This window comes from Carlito syrichta, unplaced genomic scaffold (assembly GCF_000164805.1).
Source record: "Carlito syrichta isolate Samal-C Ts95f unplaced genomic scaffold, Tarsius_syrichta-2.0.1 Scaffold82655, whole genome shotgun sequence".
In the NCBI taxonomy this organism is placed as follows: Eukaryota; Metazoa; Chordata; class Mammalia; order Primates; family Tarsiidae; genus Carlito; species Carlito syrichta.
Genome location: NW_007026751.1, coordinates 184,973 through 202,348, shown reverse-complemented (window position 1 = coordinate 202,348; position 17,376 = coordinate 184,973). Strand labels below are relative to the sequence as shown.

Sequence of the window (17,376 nt, the reverse complement as noted above, 5' to 3'; positions counted from 1 at the left end):
CCGTGTCCCACCTCCCTCTGCTACCGCCTCGTAACTTGTCGGTCTCCCTGCTTCCCAGCTGGCCCTCCCAAATTCATCTTACACGTTATTAGTAAAGTACTCTTTTTAAGACAAGCCTCAGTCGAGCGTGGTGATGTGCACCTGTAGTCTCAGCTATTCTGGAGGTTGAGGTGGAAAGATTGCCTGAGTCCAGGAAGTTGAGGCTGCGGTGAGCCATGATTGTGCTACTGCACCTCCAGCCTGGGTGACAGAGTGAGACCCCAACTCAAAAAAAAAAAAAACAAAACCTGGTCATGTCATTCACTTCCTGCCTGAAACTTGTCAGGGACTTCTTGCCCAGAGACTCAAGTCCAGACCCCCCCACAGCTTCCCTGCTTCTAGCGCTCCTGCTATTCTCCCACTTTTTACAATCTCTAGCCAGAATGAATTTAGTGTCCCAAACAACATCTTTGCCAGAATGGATTCAGTCCTCAAGCAATACTTTTGCACAGCCCTGAATTCGGTCCCCTTCCTGTCCCCCCTCAAGACCTGGAAGCTATAACTTCAAGATTGAAGATGTGTTTGAAACATCACTTTCCTCTTTAAGTTAAAAAAATTATGGGGCATGGTGACTCATACCTGTAATCCCAGCACTTTGAGAGGCAGAGATGAGAGGATTGCCTGAGCTCAGGGTTGTGAGACCAGCCTGGGCAACTTGGCGAGACCTCGTCTCTACAATAAATCAAAAATAAGCTGGGCGTGGTGGCACGTGCCTGTAGTTCCAGCTACTCAGAAGGCTGAGTGGAAGGATCGCCGGAGCCCAGCAGGTCGAGGTTGGGGGTGGCCATGAGCGTACCACTGCACTCCAGCCTGGGCAACAGAGACTCCGACTCAAAAACAAAAAGTTAGAAGACAATTTTTTTTTTTTTTTATCGGAGTCTCACTCTGTCGCCCAGACTGGAGTGCAGTGGTCGCTCCTGGCACCGCAGCCTCGACCTGCTGGGCTCTGGCGATCCTCCCGCCTCAGCCTTCTAAGTAGCAGGAACTACAGGCATGCGCCACCACGCCCAGCTTATTTTTGATTTATTGTAGAGGTGAGGTCTCGCCAAGTTGCCCAGGCGGGATTCGAACCCACGGGCTCAGGCAATCCACTCACCTCAGCCTCCCAAAGGGCGGGATTACAGGCTGAGCCACCAAGCCCGGCTAGAAAACAATTTTTAAGTGGATCACACATATATAAGTATATAACATATCTAGTACTAGTTAAAGAATGAAAATAACATTATGTAGGTTAAGAGAATACTTGTTCCTTTGAAGCTCTCCATCTTACCCATCTACCCTCCCCTGTCCAGAGGTCATTGCTGTCTCCAATGCATAGTAATCATTCCCTTGCTGTTCATTACAGTTGGACCGTATATTTCTTTATCCTTGAACGATGTTATGTGGTTTTGCTTGTATCTAAATTTTATATAAATGCAATCATGCTATATGTATTTTTCTGTGTTCTCTGCTCAGTATTGTTCCTTCGGGCTGACAAATGCCTTTGTAGTTGTCATTTTACTGCTGTGTATTCCATCGCATGGAAATTCCACAGTTATCTCTGTTCTGTTGATGATATTCTTGCACATGTCTCGTGGTACACATACAGAAGATATCCCTAGGATATGGGCTTGCTGACTCACAGTATATGCACACCTTCAACTTTCTGGAATGGTCAGATTTTCTCAAGCAGTTGGGCCGGTTTGTAATTCCACTGACAGTGCAAGTGTCTTCTCCATGAAGACACCCTGCTTGGTTCCTCCTAGGATAAGTAGTTCTCATGCTACCTAGAAATACATGTTTGTTAGACAAATGAATCACAGCCACTGGATTAGGATAGTTTTCTATCTAAAAATTCTTCCCTCTTGATTTTCTTTTTTTTTTATCATAGAAGAACCCAGCAAGTCCCTATAACCTTGCCTATAAATATAATTTTGAGTATCCTGTGGTTTTCAATATGGTACTTTGGATAATGATCGCCTTGACCTTGGCTGTGATTGTCACCTCTTACAACATTTGGAACATGGATCCTGGATATGACAGCATCATTTATAGGATGACGAACCAGAAGATTCGAATGGATTGAACTTTCCTGATGCCAAACTTAGAAAAGGAGTTTGGAAATTGGCCGTTTTCTTAAAATCTATCGTTTAGTGTGGTTTAAGTAGATAGTATAAATTTATAAAAAAAAACAATTTTTGTTCTCTATTTTGTGTGTGCCTGTGATGTTTTTTTAGAGTGAATTACCGTATTGATGTGAATCAAATCGTGATATAGATTCCATAATATGCTCAAATATTATTATATAATCATTGATAACATAATTTCATTCCATTTAATAAATTTGGAAATATGCACTGAAAGAGATGTAAAACACTTAGAGTAGCTTGTGTTATTTATGTTGGAAAGATGCACTGAATATCAGCGAAACTTATGAATTACACAGGATAGGTGAAAACCATGTTTGGGCTGTTGTATACTATGAACCATTTGTAAATGTCTTAACTTGATGTAAATATCTCTGAAAGAAGAGAAAAGGTTTTTAACTTAGAGCAGTCCATACAGATGTGCTTATACAATCGCTTAGTTTTAGAACTGTATCTGATTGACAGAGGATAGCTGTTTTGTAACTCTTCTGCAGGTCTGGTGATCCATACGGTCTAGTATGGATACTAAAAATACTACATTGATCTAAGAAGAAACTAGCTTTGTGCAGTAGAGATGCTTGTAATTATACACATAGAAGCAAATCTTTGGGGAACACCTTGAGGCATGAGTATAAAATATGCTTGTTTCAGAACTTAACCCCTGTGTAAGTTACTGTGGTTTGTGGTACAACTTCATTCCCTAGAGTATTAAGTGGCAGTGGATGAATTCTGCTTTTCATATGGAAGTGGACCAATGTCTATTAAGAGTGACAAATAAAGTTAATAGTGATTCTAATTTTGTATCATTTCAATACTGAATCTATTTTATATTATAAAAACCTAACCAACAGACTTTTATTTCATCAGGATTGGCCATTATGTGGCACAGATGGTTTCATGCTGTTTCTTTTACATTTGTTTATTCTTACTGCCTCCTGAGATTCAGTACCGATATAAGGAAGGCATTAGCCATTCTTGTTATTTAAAATATACCATAAATTCACATTTGATTTTTTGTAGGAAAGGTTTATATTTTTTCTTTTCTATTTTTTGTTTTGTTTTGTTTTTGAGTTGGAGTCTCACTCTGTTGCCCAGGTTGGATGGACTGCAGTGGCACGCTCACGGTCACTGTAGTCTTGACCTGCTGGGCTCAGGTGATCATCCTTCCGCCTCAGCCTTCCCAGTAGCTGGAACTACAAGAGTGTGCCACCATGCCTGGCTAATTTTTTCATTTATTGTAGAGACAAGGTCTCACCAAGTTGCCCAGGCTGGTCTCAAACTCCTTGAGCTCAGGCAGTTCTCTCACCTCAGCCTCCCAAAGTGCTGGGATTACAGGCATGAGCCACCATGCCCAGGTGAGTTATATTTTTGTCTAACTTTTTTTTTTTTTTTGAGCCGGAGTCTCACTCTGTCGCCTAGGCTGGAATGCAGTGGCACGGTCATGGCCACTGCTGGACTCAGGCGATCCGTCTTGGCCTCCCAAAGTGCTGCAATTATAGGCGTGAGCTACTGCACCTGGCCAGCTTTTGTTTTGTTTCGTTTTAACATTTTAGAGACCGGTCTCACTATGTTTCCCAGGCTGGTCTCGAACTCCTGGTCTCAAGCTATCCTCTCACCTCAGCCTCCTGAGTAGCTGGGACTACAAGTGTGTGCCATTGCGCCCAGCCCTATAGCGTTATTAAAGATGAGTAAGCGCTAGGCTTGGTGGCTCAGCCTGTAATCCCGCGCCTTGAGAGGCTGAGGTGAGTGGATGGCCTGAGCCCGCGGGTTCGAGACCCGCCTGGGCGACTTGGCGAGCCCTCATCTCGACAATCAATCAAACATCAGCCGGGCGTGGGAGCGCGCGCCTGTAGTTCCAGCTCCTCGGAAGGCTGAGGCGGAAGGATCGCCGGAGCCCGGCGGGTCGAGGCTGCGGGGGCCGGGAGCGGCCACTGCCCTCCAGTCTGGGTGCCAGAGTGAGACTCCGACTCAAAAAAAAAAAAAAAAAAGAGTAAGCAACTAATTGGTTAGACTATGAAGGGCTAGCTAAGGTAAAGGCTTATGGTTATGATTTTTTTTAATGTCTTTAAAAACATTTAGAATTTTTAACTTCATGATTATGTAGCAAAATTATTTTAGTATGAGCATTGTAGCTCTGACCCTGGGAGCCTTCCTTGGGCTTAGTATTAGCTATTTCTGCCTCTTGTTTGCAAAGATCATCAAATCATTTCTAAATCACATTGAATTTGGCAGGCTTGAGAAGATGGAAGTCTATTTGGTTGCGTTTTCCACTTACTGAGAGATGCTCTTGACAATTATAGTGTTAAACCTCCATAGAGTGGAGGCAATTTTTGTTTCTTTTTGCCCCTCATTCTAGTATAAATAGCAGAGAAGCTGATACTCAACTTCAAAGAAAATCCCAGCACTTTAGGAGGCTGAGGCAGGAGGATCACTTGAGGCCAGGAGTTCGAGACCAGCCTAAGCAACATAGAAAGACCTCCATCTCTACAAAAAATTTTTTAAAAATTAGCCATGCATGGTGGCGTGCACCCAATGTCCCAGCTGCTTGGGAGGCTGATGAGGATCACCTGAGCCCAGGAGTTTGCGGCTGCAGTGAGCTATTATCACACCACAGCACTTGAACCTAAGTGACAGACCCTGTCTCAAAACAACAACAACAACAACAAAAAACACCAGGAAAGAAAACCTACATGGTTCTAAAATCCCTCCTCTATTCCTACCCCCCTGCCACGTATGTGGGGGTGAGGACTTTTCAGCTGCTTAGTCCCGAAACAGTTCCCACTCTGACCCTCATGGAACCCAACAGGGCCCAAGTCTAAGGAGCAGAATTCGAGAATGCTGCACAGTGGTTAGAATGCATGTGTCTTTCACAACTTTCTTCTATAAACAGCGCCATAGAAGTTACATTGTTATGATTAAATATGAAATCAACCAATGCCTTTGTAATTTAAAACTGATGAGACTTTTAAGTTCTAGGGGAAGAAAAAAATTAATTACACGACAGCACTAATCCTTATAGGGTAAATGTCATCAGCATCCTTCTATCTATGTTAGGCAGAAAGCAATTAATTAAAATAAATGTTCTGCCAAGATTATTATACCTGTTGCTGATGATTTGCTCTTAAATTAAGTCTAATTTGTTCAGGAACATAAATCACAGTGTCAAGATTTGTGTGAGAGGCAGAAAAGGCAGACTCAACAGCCGACTATTGCACTGACACTGGAAAAAAAACCCAGTCGCTTTATACCTGTTTGGTGGGCTATTCCAAGTTTGTGAAATATCTGAGAGTCTGCAGGTGCATATTGCTTATGGCCTAATTCTTTTTTTTTTTTTTTTTTTGAGTTGGAGTCTCAGTCTGTCGCCCAGACTGGAGTGCAGTGGCCGCTCCCGGCCACCGCAGCCTCGACCTGCTGGGCTCCGGCGATCCTTCCGCCTCAGCCTTCCGAGTAGCCGGAACTACAGGCGCGTGCTACCACGCCCAGCTGATTTTTTGATTTATTGTAGAGATGAGGTCTCGCCAAGTCGCCCAGACGGGTCTCGAACCCGCGGGCTCAGGCAATCCACTCACCTCAGTCTCCCAAAGCATGAGATTACAGGCTGAGCCACGGAGCCCAGCATGGCCTAATTCTATAAGGAATTATATAGAATCGATATTTATTTTCTTTGGCTATTTTTTTTTGAGAGAATGATCATCTGAATCCATGTTCACTGATACCGAGTAATACAAAAGCTATATACTTACTTTTTCTTTTTTTTTAATTTATTGTAGAGACAAGGTCTCACCAAGTTGCCCAGGCTGGTCTCGAACCCCTGGACTCACACAATCCTCTTGCCTCGGACTCCCAAAGTGCTGGGATTACAGGCTTGAGCCACCACACCTGGCCATACTTACTTTTTAGTGGACGGTTAAACCAACAATTTCCAAGGTAGGAACTGGGGTCAATGCCATGCCTATTGAGTTGTGCAGTGACATCAAGCCTTCTAACCTTGGACTTAGTAGTTTCTTTTTAGCCTTTTAACACAGAATGACTGAATATGCAGTGATTTCTTGGGAAAATAAAGAGCTATTGGAGAAGGCCATCAGTAAGAAGTATTGTGCTGGAAATGCAGTAAGACTCACACAGATGAATTCAGTTCACTGGCTCACCACTTACTAACTGGACACTCAGGAAAATTCCTAATCTTTCTGAATCGGAGTGTTTAATCTGTATAATGGGGGTGGCAACACCCCAGGTTTGTAAAAATGAGCATTCAGTGAGAGAACATGCTAGAAGTTTGGTCGATGCTTAATAAATATAAACGAATAACTACTAAATTTAAGGAACTCTCTTTGGACCCAACATGGCACCTTTGCTATGTCCTAGCTAGTTTCTTGCTCAAAAGCAACAGGAACAAACCTTGGTTAACTTTTGTCAATTGTCCTACTAGTTAATGCTCTTTTACTAGACCAGGATCCAATCCAGGAGCGCACATTGTATTGTCATGTTTCCTTAGCTTCTTTTAACCTGGGACAGTTCACTTTTGAAGAGTATTGGCCAGTTATTTTATAGATGTCCCTTAGTTTGGGTTGGTTTGACATTTGCTCATGATGAAATTCAGAGTATGCATTTTTGGAAAGAATACCACGGAAGTGGTGGCATGCCCCTCTCAGTGCAGCCTTGTTGGGAGGCAGGTGATGTCAGTGTCTCATTTTTGGTGATGTTAACTTTGGTTAAAGTGGTATCTGCCAAGTTTCTCCCCTATAAAGTTAGTTTTTCCTTTATAATTAGACATTTTAAGACTATGTTTATATCCCATTTTTAATCATACTTTCACCCATTAATTTTAGCATCCATAGATGAAACAATCATTACCGTGGTGTTTGCCAAATGATTTTATTCCACCATTCCTTCTATATTTACTAATTGGAATTCCACTGTAAAGAAGAGCTTTATCTTCTCCCCCGTTTCTGTATTTCATTATCGTCAGCAGAAACTCATGCATATTTGTTTTACTCTCCGCATTATAATCCATTACCGTCATTTATTTTGTTGTTCAGTCTTCCCAGATTTGGCCATTGGGAAGCCCTTTAAGTTGGCTCTCGTGTCCTTTTGCCATGTCCCATCATTTCTTGAGCACTTTTACTTTCTGCACCACGTGACATTTATTGACTGAAGTTCAAGTTCATCACCAGCAGACCTTCATGTGATGGGGAGAAAGATGGAGGGGGAGGAGGTAAGGAAAGAAGTGGTATTAGTTGAAAGAGATAAGCACGTGCATGACAAATGAGGAAGACATTGGGGTTGGTGTTCTTGCCACTTCAAAAGATAACAAGGTCATGATTCCATGTTATGGCTTCAGTGTTCCCTTCACCTCTAGCTAACACCTCAGCTAGTTTTTCGCCCATCACAGAAGTCCCTCTATCCCTGAAGACAGAAGGAGACTTCTGATAACTTGCCAGTGGACCACTCAAAGTGTGGCGTGTGGACTGATGCCAGTCTGCCGTGTAATAAGTACAAAAATTGAGATCACTGTTGAGAAGTTTGTACAGCAATTTGACGTTCCATGACATCCAAACACACCGATAGACTCACCTCATTGAACAAGGTGCAGACCAGTTTAGGTATTATAAAGCTTGCATAGTGAGTCACACAGAACAACCCGCAACCAAGTCATGGCATCATAGGAGCTACTTTAAGGTTAGTTTGCCAACTGTTATCCAAAAAGTATATAAAATCAAGAATTTAATTGCGCTTTTACATCACAAATTGTTGGAACCGGATGAAGATTTGAAGACATTTTGGGAATAAAACATCACTTGCTTTTATTTTGATGAAAATTTAAAATGAATATCCTGAGCTTGGTGAATGAATTTAAAATATCTCCTTCCATTCCTGTCAATATACCTCTGTGAGACTAGCTTCTCTACTATAAGCATTATTCAGACAAAACACAGAATTACATTTGTTATCCATCATTCCCTGCATGCAGCATCGTCAGCAATCCAGCCCAAACTAGATAGGTCAACAAGCAACCAAGCTTATTTGTCACATAAAGAGCTTTATTGATATACACACTTTTTGTTCAAAGTGTACATGTAGACATTTACTATAGGGAGATTGATTCTTAACTATTTAGTTGTGTTTGTGGAATGACAAAATTATGAGTAGCGTTTATCTCTTAATTGCCTATATATAATTTCAAAGACTGTACAGTTTTTATTTTCTCCTTGCGTTTCTTCTGATTGCGTTATTTAAAATATGACTTTATCTGTAAATATACAACAATTGGGGCTGGGCGCAGTAGCTAACACCTGTAATCCCAGAACTTTGGGAGGCCGAGATGAGAGGATTGCTTGAGACTAGGAGTTCAAGATTAGCCTGGGCAGCCCCGCAAGAGCTCATCTCTACCAAAAATCAAAAAATTAGCCGAGCATGGTGGCATGTGCTTGTAGTCCCAGTTACTTGGAAGGCTGAGGCGGATCACCTGAACCCAGCAGGTCGAGGGTGTGGTGAGCCATGATTGTGCCACTGCACTCCAGCCTGGCTGACAGAGTGAGATCCTGACTCAAACAACAACAATTGGGCCTGTTTTGTTGTTGTTGTTGTTTGGTTTTGAGTCGGAATCTCACTCTGTCACCCAGGTTGGAGTACAGTGGCACAATCACGGCTACCGCAGCCTCGACCTGAGCTGTCTCAGCCTTCCAAGCAGCTGGGACTGCAGGTCTGTGCCACCATGCCCAGCTAATTTTTTGATTTATTGTAGAGCTGAGGTCTCGCCAAGTGGCCCAGATGGGTCTCAAACCCCTTGCAACCCTCTCACCTCCGCCTCCCAAAGTGTTGGGATCATAGGCATGAGCCACCGTGCCTAGCCTGAGCCTATATTTTGACGTAGTTTTAAAAAGTTCATTTTCAGCCGGGCTCGGTGGCTCAGCCTGTAATCCCGCACCTTTGGGAGGCTGAGGTGAGTGGATTGCCTGAACTGCGGGTTCGAGACCCACCTGGGCAGCGAGACCTCATCTCTACAATAAATCAAAAAATCAGCCGGGCGTGGTAGCACATGCCTGTAATTCCGGCTACTTGGAAGGCTGAGGAGGAAGGACCACTGGAGCCCAGCAGGTCGAGGCTGCGGTGGCCGGGAGCGGCCACTGCACTCCAGTCTGGGTGACAAAGTGAGACTCCAACTCAGAAAAAAAAGTTCATTTTCAAAGTGATTCATTTTTATTATAGTTTACAAAAATACTAGGTGGCCATGGACTTGAAATTACAAAGAAAAGACTGTGCCAGTGCCAGTTGATCCCTGCCTGTCCCTCCATCCCCTTGCACCTTGTCTGGCACCAACCCTATTTCTTTTTTGAGGGGAAGAAAAGGATGCAGTTTATCGAATGAGGAATTCTGTCCAAAAACTGCCTAAGAGAAGGAAAAAAATTAAACCAACTTAATGCATAGCTACTTTAAGAAGAAAACAAAATAAGAACCAACTGATGAAAATTCTCCCCATAAAAAACAACCATGAAGTAGAAATACTTCAAAAATCTAAACTGAATTAAATACTCTCAAATGTTTTTTTAATATTTTTTTTAAATCCTAAAATGAGAAATGTAAAAACTAAGAATGGAAATGGACAAAAGCAGGTAAAAAAGCATGAGCTGATTGAGCTCAGGAAATTGTAGTCAAAAACAACCATCTCAGAAATGAATAAATTACAAGCCACCCGTAGAAGAGATTCAAATGAAGGTTTTCTTCTTTTTTTTTTTTTCAGTGTTGGGGGTCTCACTCTGCTGCCCAGGCTGGAGTGCAATGGCATGATCATGGCTCACCATAGTCTCGACCTTCTGGGCTCAAGTGATCCTTCTGTCTCAGCCTGCTGAGTAGCTGGAACTACAGGTGTGTGCCACCATGCCCCACTAATTTTTTTTAATTTTTTGTAGAAACGAGGTCTCACTATGTTGCCCAGGCTGGTTTTAAATGCCTGGGCTCAAGCAATCCCCTGCCTTGGCCTTCCAAATTGCTGGGTTACAGGCATGAGCCACTATGTCCAGCCTCAAATAAAGATTTAATAAAGGACATCGACTAAAGATGGCGGGGGGTGGGGGGGAAACCAAGAAAATGAAAAGCAGGTATAAAGGGTCAGAGAAAAAGTGGTTGAAATGGAAAATATGAAGGAAATCTCCAACATATATATATGTACAAATATTTGAAGTCCTTAAAGAAAAACAACAATGGGAGAGAGTTAATTTTTTAAAACTCTAATCCAAGAAAATTTTGAGAAATAAGAACATAAATCTACATGTTGAAAGGGCCCACTGTGTACTTGGGAAAATGGACCTGAATCTACTCTGAGACATATCATTTTTTTTTTTTTTTTTGAGTTGGAGCCTCACTCCGTCGCCCAGGCTGGAGTGCAATAGTACACTTATGGCCACCGCAGCCATGACTAGCTGGGCTCCGGTGATCCTTCCACCTCAGCCTTCCAAGTAGCTGAAACCACAGGCATATGCCACCATGCCTGGCTGATATTTTTGATTGATTGTAGAGACGAGGTCTCGCCAAGTTGCCTGAGTGGGTCGCAAACCCGTGGGCTCAGGCAATCTGCTCGCCTCGGCCTCCCAAAGTGCTGGGTTACAGGTTGAGCCACCAAGCCTGGCTGAGACATCTCCTAATAAAATTTTGGACCCTAAAGACGAAAAAAAAAATTATCAGAGCTTCCAGGGAAAAGGTCGGATTACTTACATGAATAAGAAAATTAGTCTAGCATCAGACTTCTCAAGAGTAATACACAAAGTGTTGCAAGAGCAGAGCAGCATTTTCAAGAAACCCAAGGAAAGAAAGTGCAAGGTGGCCGGGCATGGTGGCTCATACCTGTAATCCTAGCACTTTGGGAGGCTGAGGTGGGGGGATCGTTTGAGCCCAGGAGTTCCGGACCAGCCTAGGCGACATAGCGAGACCTCCTGTCTAAAAACAAAAAACAAAAAGCAGGGCATGGTGGCACACGCCTGTGGTCTCCTACTTGGGAGGCTGAGGCAGAAGGGTCACCTGAGCCCAGGAGGCTGAGCTATGGTGAACTGTGATCCTGGGTGACAGAGTGAGACCTTGATTCAAAAAGAAATTTTAAGAGGACAGTAAAAGATTATAACCTACTGAATAAAATAGGAATCTATAATACCATATTGGCAATAAAAAGATAACTAAATGGGTAGAGAAGAGAGTCTCCCTCATAGTAGAATGCTGACTGATTGTATATATATATACACAAACACACACACATACACACACACACACACACACACACACGATTCAGTGGAGTTGGAAAACTGTCACTTTCAATCCATCACAGTAAATGTTTGTACCACAGATAGCAGTAACGCAAGTATGCCCTGAAATGACACTATGGTCCAGGATGAATGCTCGGAGTTCTGAGCTAAAGGATCCAAGAGTAGCCAACCCAGAGCTTTACTCCTTTTCTATAAGGAACACGTGAAACCCTGGCCCGGTTCCTGGAAAGCAGGACGCGGCAAGGAACCGAGGCCCGTTGTTAGGGGCTAGGTGGAGGTCACTAGGTGAAGGTTTCGTTTTTCTTTCTTTTTTTTTTTTCTTTTTGAGTTGGGTCTCACTCTATCATCTGGGCCAGAATGCAGTGGCAGGATCCCAGCTCACCACAGCTTCCACCTTCTGGGCTCATGCCATTCTTCCACTTCAGCCTCCTGATTAGCTGGGACCATAGCTGCGTGCCACCATGCCGGGCTAATTTTTCAATTTTTTTGTAGAGATGAGGTCTTGCTATGTTGCCCAGGCTGGTCTTGAACTCCTGGGCTCAAACAATCCTCTCGCCTCAGCCTCCCAAAGTGCTGGGATTACAGGCGTGAGGCACGGTGTACCCCCACATTTCACTTATGTCCTCCAAATCTCTCAGTTGTCTCTGAGCCAGTATTACCAGCAACCATACAGGGAAGAGGACTCTGGGAAATGTGGTTCCAGTTTAACCAGCTGACAGTATAAACCACTATAACCAATTTAAAACTTTATTGCGTTTGTCATTGTCTTTATTGATATGTCGTGTACATACATGGGGAGACCCCAAAAACCCAGAATTGTCTTTTGGAGGGCTAGCCCTTTGTAGTACACTTGGAATTTGTCCTCCGGAACAGTCAACCAAAGTTTTGATCTGGAAGTTTGGAGAAGATTACATCACAATTTGCGGAAGAAACGTCCCGAGTTGTAGCAAACAGGTGAGTGGTTCTTCCACCATGACAACGCACCTGTCCACACCGCCCTGAGTGTTCAGCAGTTTTTGACCAAAAACAGCATGACCCCTGTGCCCCACCCTCCCTATTCACCCCATCTCACCCCAGCAACTTTTTTGGTTGTTATTTCCCTGGATGAAAAAAGTCCTCAAAAGGAAAAGTTTTGCTGATGTGGAAGAGGCAAAACCAGAAACGGTAGAAGCACTGAAAGGCATCAAAATGGACGAGTTCAAAAATTGTTTTGAGCAGTGGAAAAAGCGCCTCGATAGGTGTATTGCGTCACACGGAGAGTACTTTCAAGGTGACTGAAGTTTAAACATGTAAGAATACACAATGTTTATAAATAAATCCTGGTTTTTTGGGTCCCCCCCATATACGTATGTGTGTGTATCTATATTTGTTGTTTGTGTACAGTGTATATATATATATTCAAACACGTTACTATTTATCTGAGCCATTTGGGATTAGGTTGCACATCATTCTGTGTTATTCCTTAATAATTCAACGTGTATTTCCTAAAAACAAAGCTATCTTCTGATGTAACCATAGTAGTTATCAAATTCAGGAACTGTGCCATTGAAATAATACTTCAGGTCAGGCTCACACCTGTAATCTCTGCATTTTGGAAGGCTGAGGTGGGAAGATTGCTTGCACCCAGGAGTCCAAGACCAGCCTAGGCAACATAATGAGTGAGACCTTGTCTCCACAAAATATTAAAAAATTAGCCGGAGGTGGTAGCACACAACTGTAGTCCCAGCTACTCAGGAGGCTGAAGTGGGAGGATTGCCTGAGCCCAGGAAGTCGAGGCTGTGGTGAGCCGTGACCATGCCACTATTTAATCCATAATCCATACTCCAATTTTGCAAATGTCCCAATAATGTCCTGTGTAACATGTTTCCCTGCAGTACAGGATCCAATCTAGTCTCAGGCCGGGCATTTAGTAGTCTCCTTCAATATGAAATAAAGCAGAAACATGAAAGAAAACATTGGAGGAAACAGTGGTTCAACGTGGGCAGAACACAACCAACCATTTCTCTTCTGCCATTTCATTGCACTGAGGGACCCAGACCAGAGTAGCACCAAGGCACATTGTGTAGCTAGAGAAACTCAGGGACGACACACTTAACTAACATTCTTGTAGCTACTGGAAGATGCTGGATAACCACCCAGTCTTCAGCCAATGTATTCACATGAGAAAAACAGCGAAGAAGGCAAAAGATTGGAATCGGGGCCACAGATGGCTCTAAAATCACTTTCAGCAGTATCTGAAGATAGCAGAGCCGATATATCTGCCTATTGTTTTATTCATTCAGTTCTCTTGAGGCACAATGCTATTTATTCCCTTTGGTAGAATTTAACAGCCAACATTCCAAGGAAATCAGCACAGGATATGGCAAAAAAAAAAAAAAAGTTCCATAAAATACTCAAATCCTAAATGTTTTGTTTCACAGTCATAGTTCAAGAATAGTCATATGTTTGTTTTTTAAATAAATGTTGGCCCCAGTAGTCTAGGACAAATGTAATGAAATACATTTCTGATTATTATTGCTTTAAACCACAGGACAGAAGATCTTTTTAAAAAATACAATGTTGCGATCATTATAGTAATACTTGATTCAGGCAAGAATCATCAATGTATGCTAAAACCAGTGGGTTAAATATTTGATGAGGAAATAGATATTTACCTAGTCTCGAAGTATCTCCCCACAAATTACTTATTAATTACAAAGGGCAAATACTAATTTTATAATGGAGAAACCTGGTGAACACTACCTTAACATCACTAGTAACCAGATTATCATATGCCTCCCAATGTGATGCACTTGGGTTACATCATTTCCATGTTCCTACCAAAAACAAAACACCCTGAAGTTGGGTGTATTAGTTCATCCAGGCTGCAATAACAAAATACCTTAGACTGGGTAATTTATAAACAACTAAAATTTATTGCTTACAGTTCTGGAGGCTGGGAATTCCAAGATCAAGGCATCAGTGGATTCAGTGTCTGGTGAGGGCTTGTTTTTTAAGTAATATGGTAAATTGTATTTTCCAAATAACAATATTTGCCATCTCACATGCTCTTCTTTTTTGAAACAGTATTTTAAAGATGAAGTCAGGCTATGTTGTCCAGGCTGGCTTCGAGCTCCTGAGCTCAAGTGATCTTCCTACCTCAGCTTCCTAAGTAGTTGGGACTACAGGTGCATGCCACCATGTTTGGCTCAATACTCTTCTTGAAGTGTGACTTTGACACTCCTGCCTGTGAGAGGTGTGTCAGTGTTCCCTCCCGTTGAGTTTGGGCGGGCTTGTTGCTATGGAGAAAGTGATGTTGAGTGACTTCTGAGGCTAGTACCATCTATAAAGCCAATGTTACTTATTTTTCTATTGCTGTGTAATAAATAACCACAAACTTATTGGCTTAAAACAATACCCATCTATTAGCTCATGGTTCTGTAGGTCAGGATTCTGGGCACAGAATGACTGGATTCTCTCTCAGGGTCTCACATGGCTGAAATGAAGGTGTTAGCTGGACTGAGTTTTGGGAGGGCTGGGGGAAATCTACTTCCAAGCTCATTATGTTGTTAGCAGAATTCAGTTCTTTATGGTCATAAGACTGAGGTCCCTGTTTCCTTGCTGGCTGTCAGCTGGGGGCTGCCGGCATTTCTTCCTACATAGTCACCTCCTCCTTCAGAGCCAGGAGAAGCTCCTTCATGTCAAATCCCTCTCATGCTTGGAATCTCTGAATCCCTCTCTGACCTCTAGATCCAGATTTAAATGCTCAGGTGATTAGGTCAGGCCCACTTGGGGCACCTCCCTATCTTAAGGTCCACTTATTTGAGACCTTGATTACATCTGCAAAACCCCTTTTGTCATGTAATCATGGGAGTAATATCTAATGATATTCACAGCTTCTGCTCACACTCACCAGGAGATTGTACAAGGGTGAGGGTCATCAGGATCATCTTAGAATTCTGCCTTCCTGCCTGAGCCTGCGGGTTCGAGACCTGCCTGGACAACTTGGTGAGACCTCATCTCTACAATAAATCAAAAAATTAGCCGGGCGTGGTAGCACACGCCTGTAATTCCGGCTACTTGGAAGGCTGAGGCCGAAGGATCACCGGAGCCCAGCAGGTCGAGGCTGCGGTGGCTGGGAGTGGCCACTGCACTCCAGTCTGGGCGACAGAGTGAGACTCCAACTCAAAAAAGGAAAAAAGAAAAAAAAGAATTCTGCCTTCCACACAGCTTCTGCACAATTCTCGTTACACTTACTCTTGGAACTCAGTCACCACATTGTGAAAAAGCCTGAGCGGCCCACCTACATGGAGAGAAACTGGCCCACCACCTCCCCTGGTCAACAACCCCAGCTGAGCTTCCAGTCAACAAGCAGTTATCAACTTGCCATGTGGGTGAGCCATTTTTAAAGTGGATCCTCCAAGCCTCAAGCTGAACTGTCCCCATTGGTGATGCATAAACATGAGCTGTCTCCAGTAAGTCCTGCCCAATTTGTAAATTTGTGAGTCACAAAAGATTGTTGTTGTTCTAAACCACTAAATTTTGGGATGATTTGTTACACAGCAATAGGTGATCAAAACCAAGCAACAACGTGAGATAATCTGCAAGTACTGAAAGCTTCTTTTGGACAAGGAGTGCTAGTTCTTACTTCTTTTTAAATTTTTTTATTGTTATTACTTTTTATTATAGACGAGGTCTTGGTATGTTGTACAGGCTAGTCTAGAACTCCTGGGCTCAAGCAGTCCTCTCACCTTGGCCTCCCAAAGTGCTAGGATTACAGGCGTGAGCCACCACACCCAGACTAATTTCTATTTCTTTTGACATTGGAGCATCTGGCATTGTAGGCCTAAATGCCCTTCAATACATGCTTACTGATTTATTAATTTAAACGTATACTGAGCTGATTTACACTAGTAAACCAGTCATCCATTTTAAAAGGGTCATGTAAAAATTATGTCCCTTTCAAGCAATGGTTATACTATATATTTTTAAGAAATATCTGCAAAATATTTGAGGGTGTAAATAAATACAGGTAATGAATGTTAATTTTAAAGATACAATGGGCTTATGTGTAAATCATTACATAAAGTATTAATATTTCAATGCATATACAATTACTTTTCAACAATTGCTATTTTTATTGGAAAACCCAGAAAACATTAGAAAAATAATCACCGGTTTTGTCATTAAAGAATTTTCCTCAATAGATATTAATACTATTAGGTGAAAGATTGTTGAGATTAGAATATCCATATGCTCTTAAAGTGGCTTCCCCTGAATTATTTGCTGAGTACAGAGACGAAAAGCAGAGAAAACTGGCAGACATATCATCAGTGATGGAACACAGAGACACCACGTGCCTCCCATTGTGATGCACTAAGAACACATCACCTGTGTAGTTGTTTTGTCAAAAAATGTTTAACCTACATCTAATGAGAAAACAGTCAGACAAGTCCAAATTACGGACATTCTGAAAAGCCACTGCTCGGACTCTTCAAAAATGTCAATGTCACGAAAGACAAAGGGGAACTCTTAAAGACTAATCGAAGGAGTTAACTAAATGTGATCTTAATTAAATCCCTATCTCCCCCCTCCAACAAGAGAGAAAAAAAATCCATAGAGCTATAACACTTAAATATGCACTGTATATTAGATAGTGCTGTACTAAATGTTAATTAACCGAGTGGATTATTGTACTGTGGTTAAGTAGGAGAATGTCCTTGTTTTTAAGAGGCAGATGCTAAAATGTTTAGGGGTGAAATGTCACTATGTCTGCAAGTAACACTCAGGTACAATGTAAGGACTAAAATTCTGTACCTGGTTGAGGAATTTTGCATTAACATCTAGTTAACACTGTTCACTAGACAGAAAAAGCAGTTTCCCTTTGCGCACTGAGAAACAGGCAACCGGGCCCTCACCTTCCTCGGTGGCACCTGCAGCATGGCAGGGACAAAGGCCGAGGCAGAGGGGGTGATGGG

General features: G+C 42.5%; 2 protein-coding genes across 5 annotated transcripts in view; one reads left to right on the top strand and one right to left on the bottom strand.

Annotated features, from left to right (window-relative positions):
- Positions 1–2,961, top strand: part of ATP6AP2 (ATPase H+ transporting accessory protein 2) — a 25,143-nt gene extending 22,182 nt beyond the window's left edge. For 3 of the 4 annotated variants that reach the window (XM_021711296.1, XM_021711290.1, XM_008055918.1), the window contains one exon: positions 1,910–2,961. In XM_021711296.1, the coding sequence (XP_021566971.1) occupies positions 1,910–2,104 (195 nt within the window). In that variant the 3' untranslated portion in view covers positions 2,105–2,961. The remainder of the gene's footprint in view (positions 1–1,909) is intronic. The other variant, XM_008055912.2, reaches the window with a different exon arrangement.
- Positions 2,962–7,021: 4,060 nt separating this feature from the next.
- Positions 7,022–17,376, bottom strand: part of CUNHXorf38 (chromosome unknown CXorf38 homolog) — a 36,599-nt gene continuing 26,244 nt past the window's right edge. The window contains exon 7 of the mRNA XM_008055903.2: positions 7,022–7,344. The gene's annotated coding sequence lies outside the window, so the exon portion shown is untranslated. The remainder of the gene's footprint in view (positions 7,345–17,376) is intronic.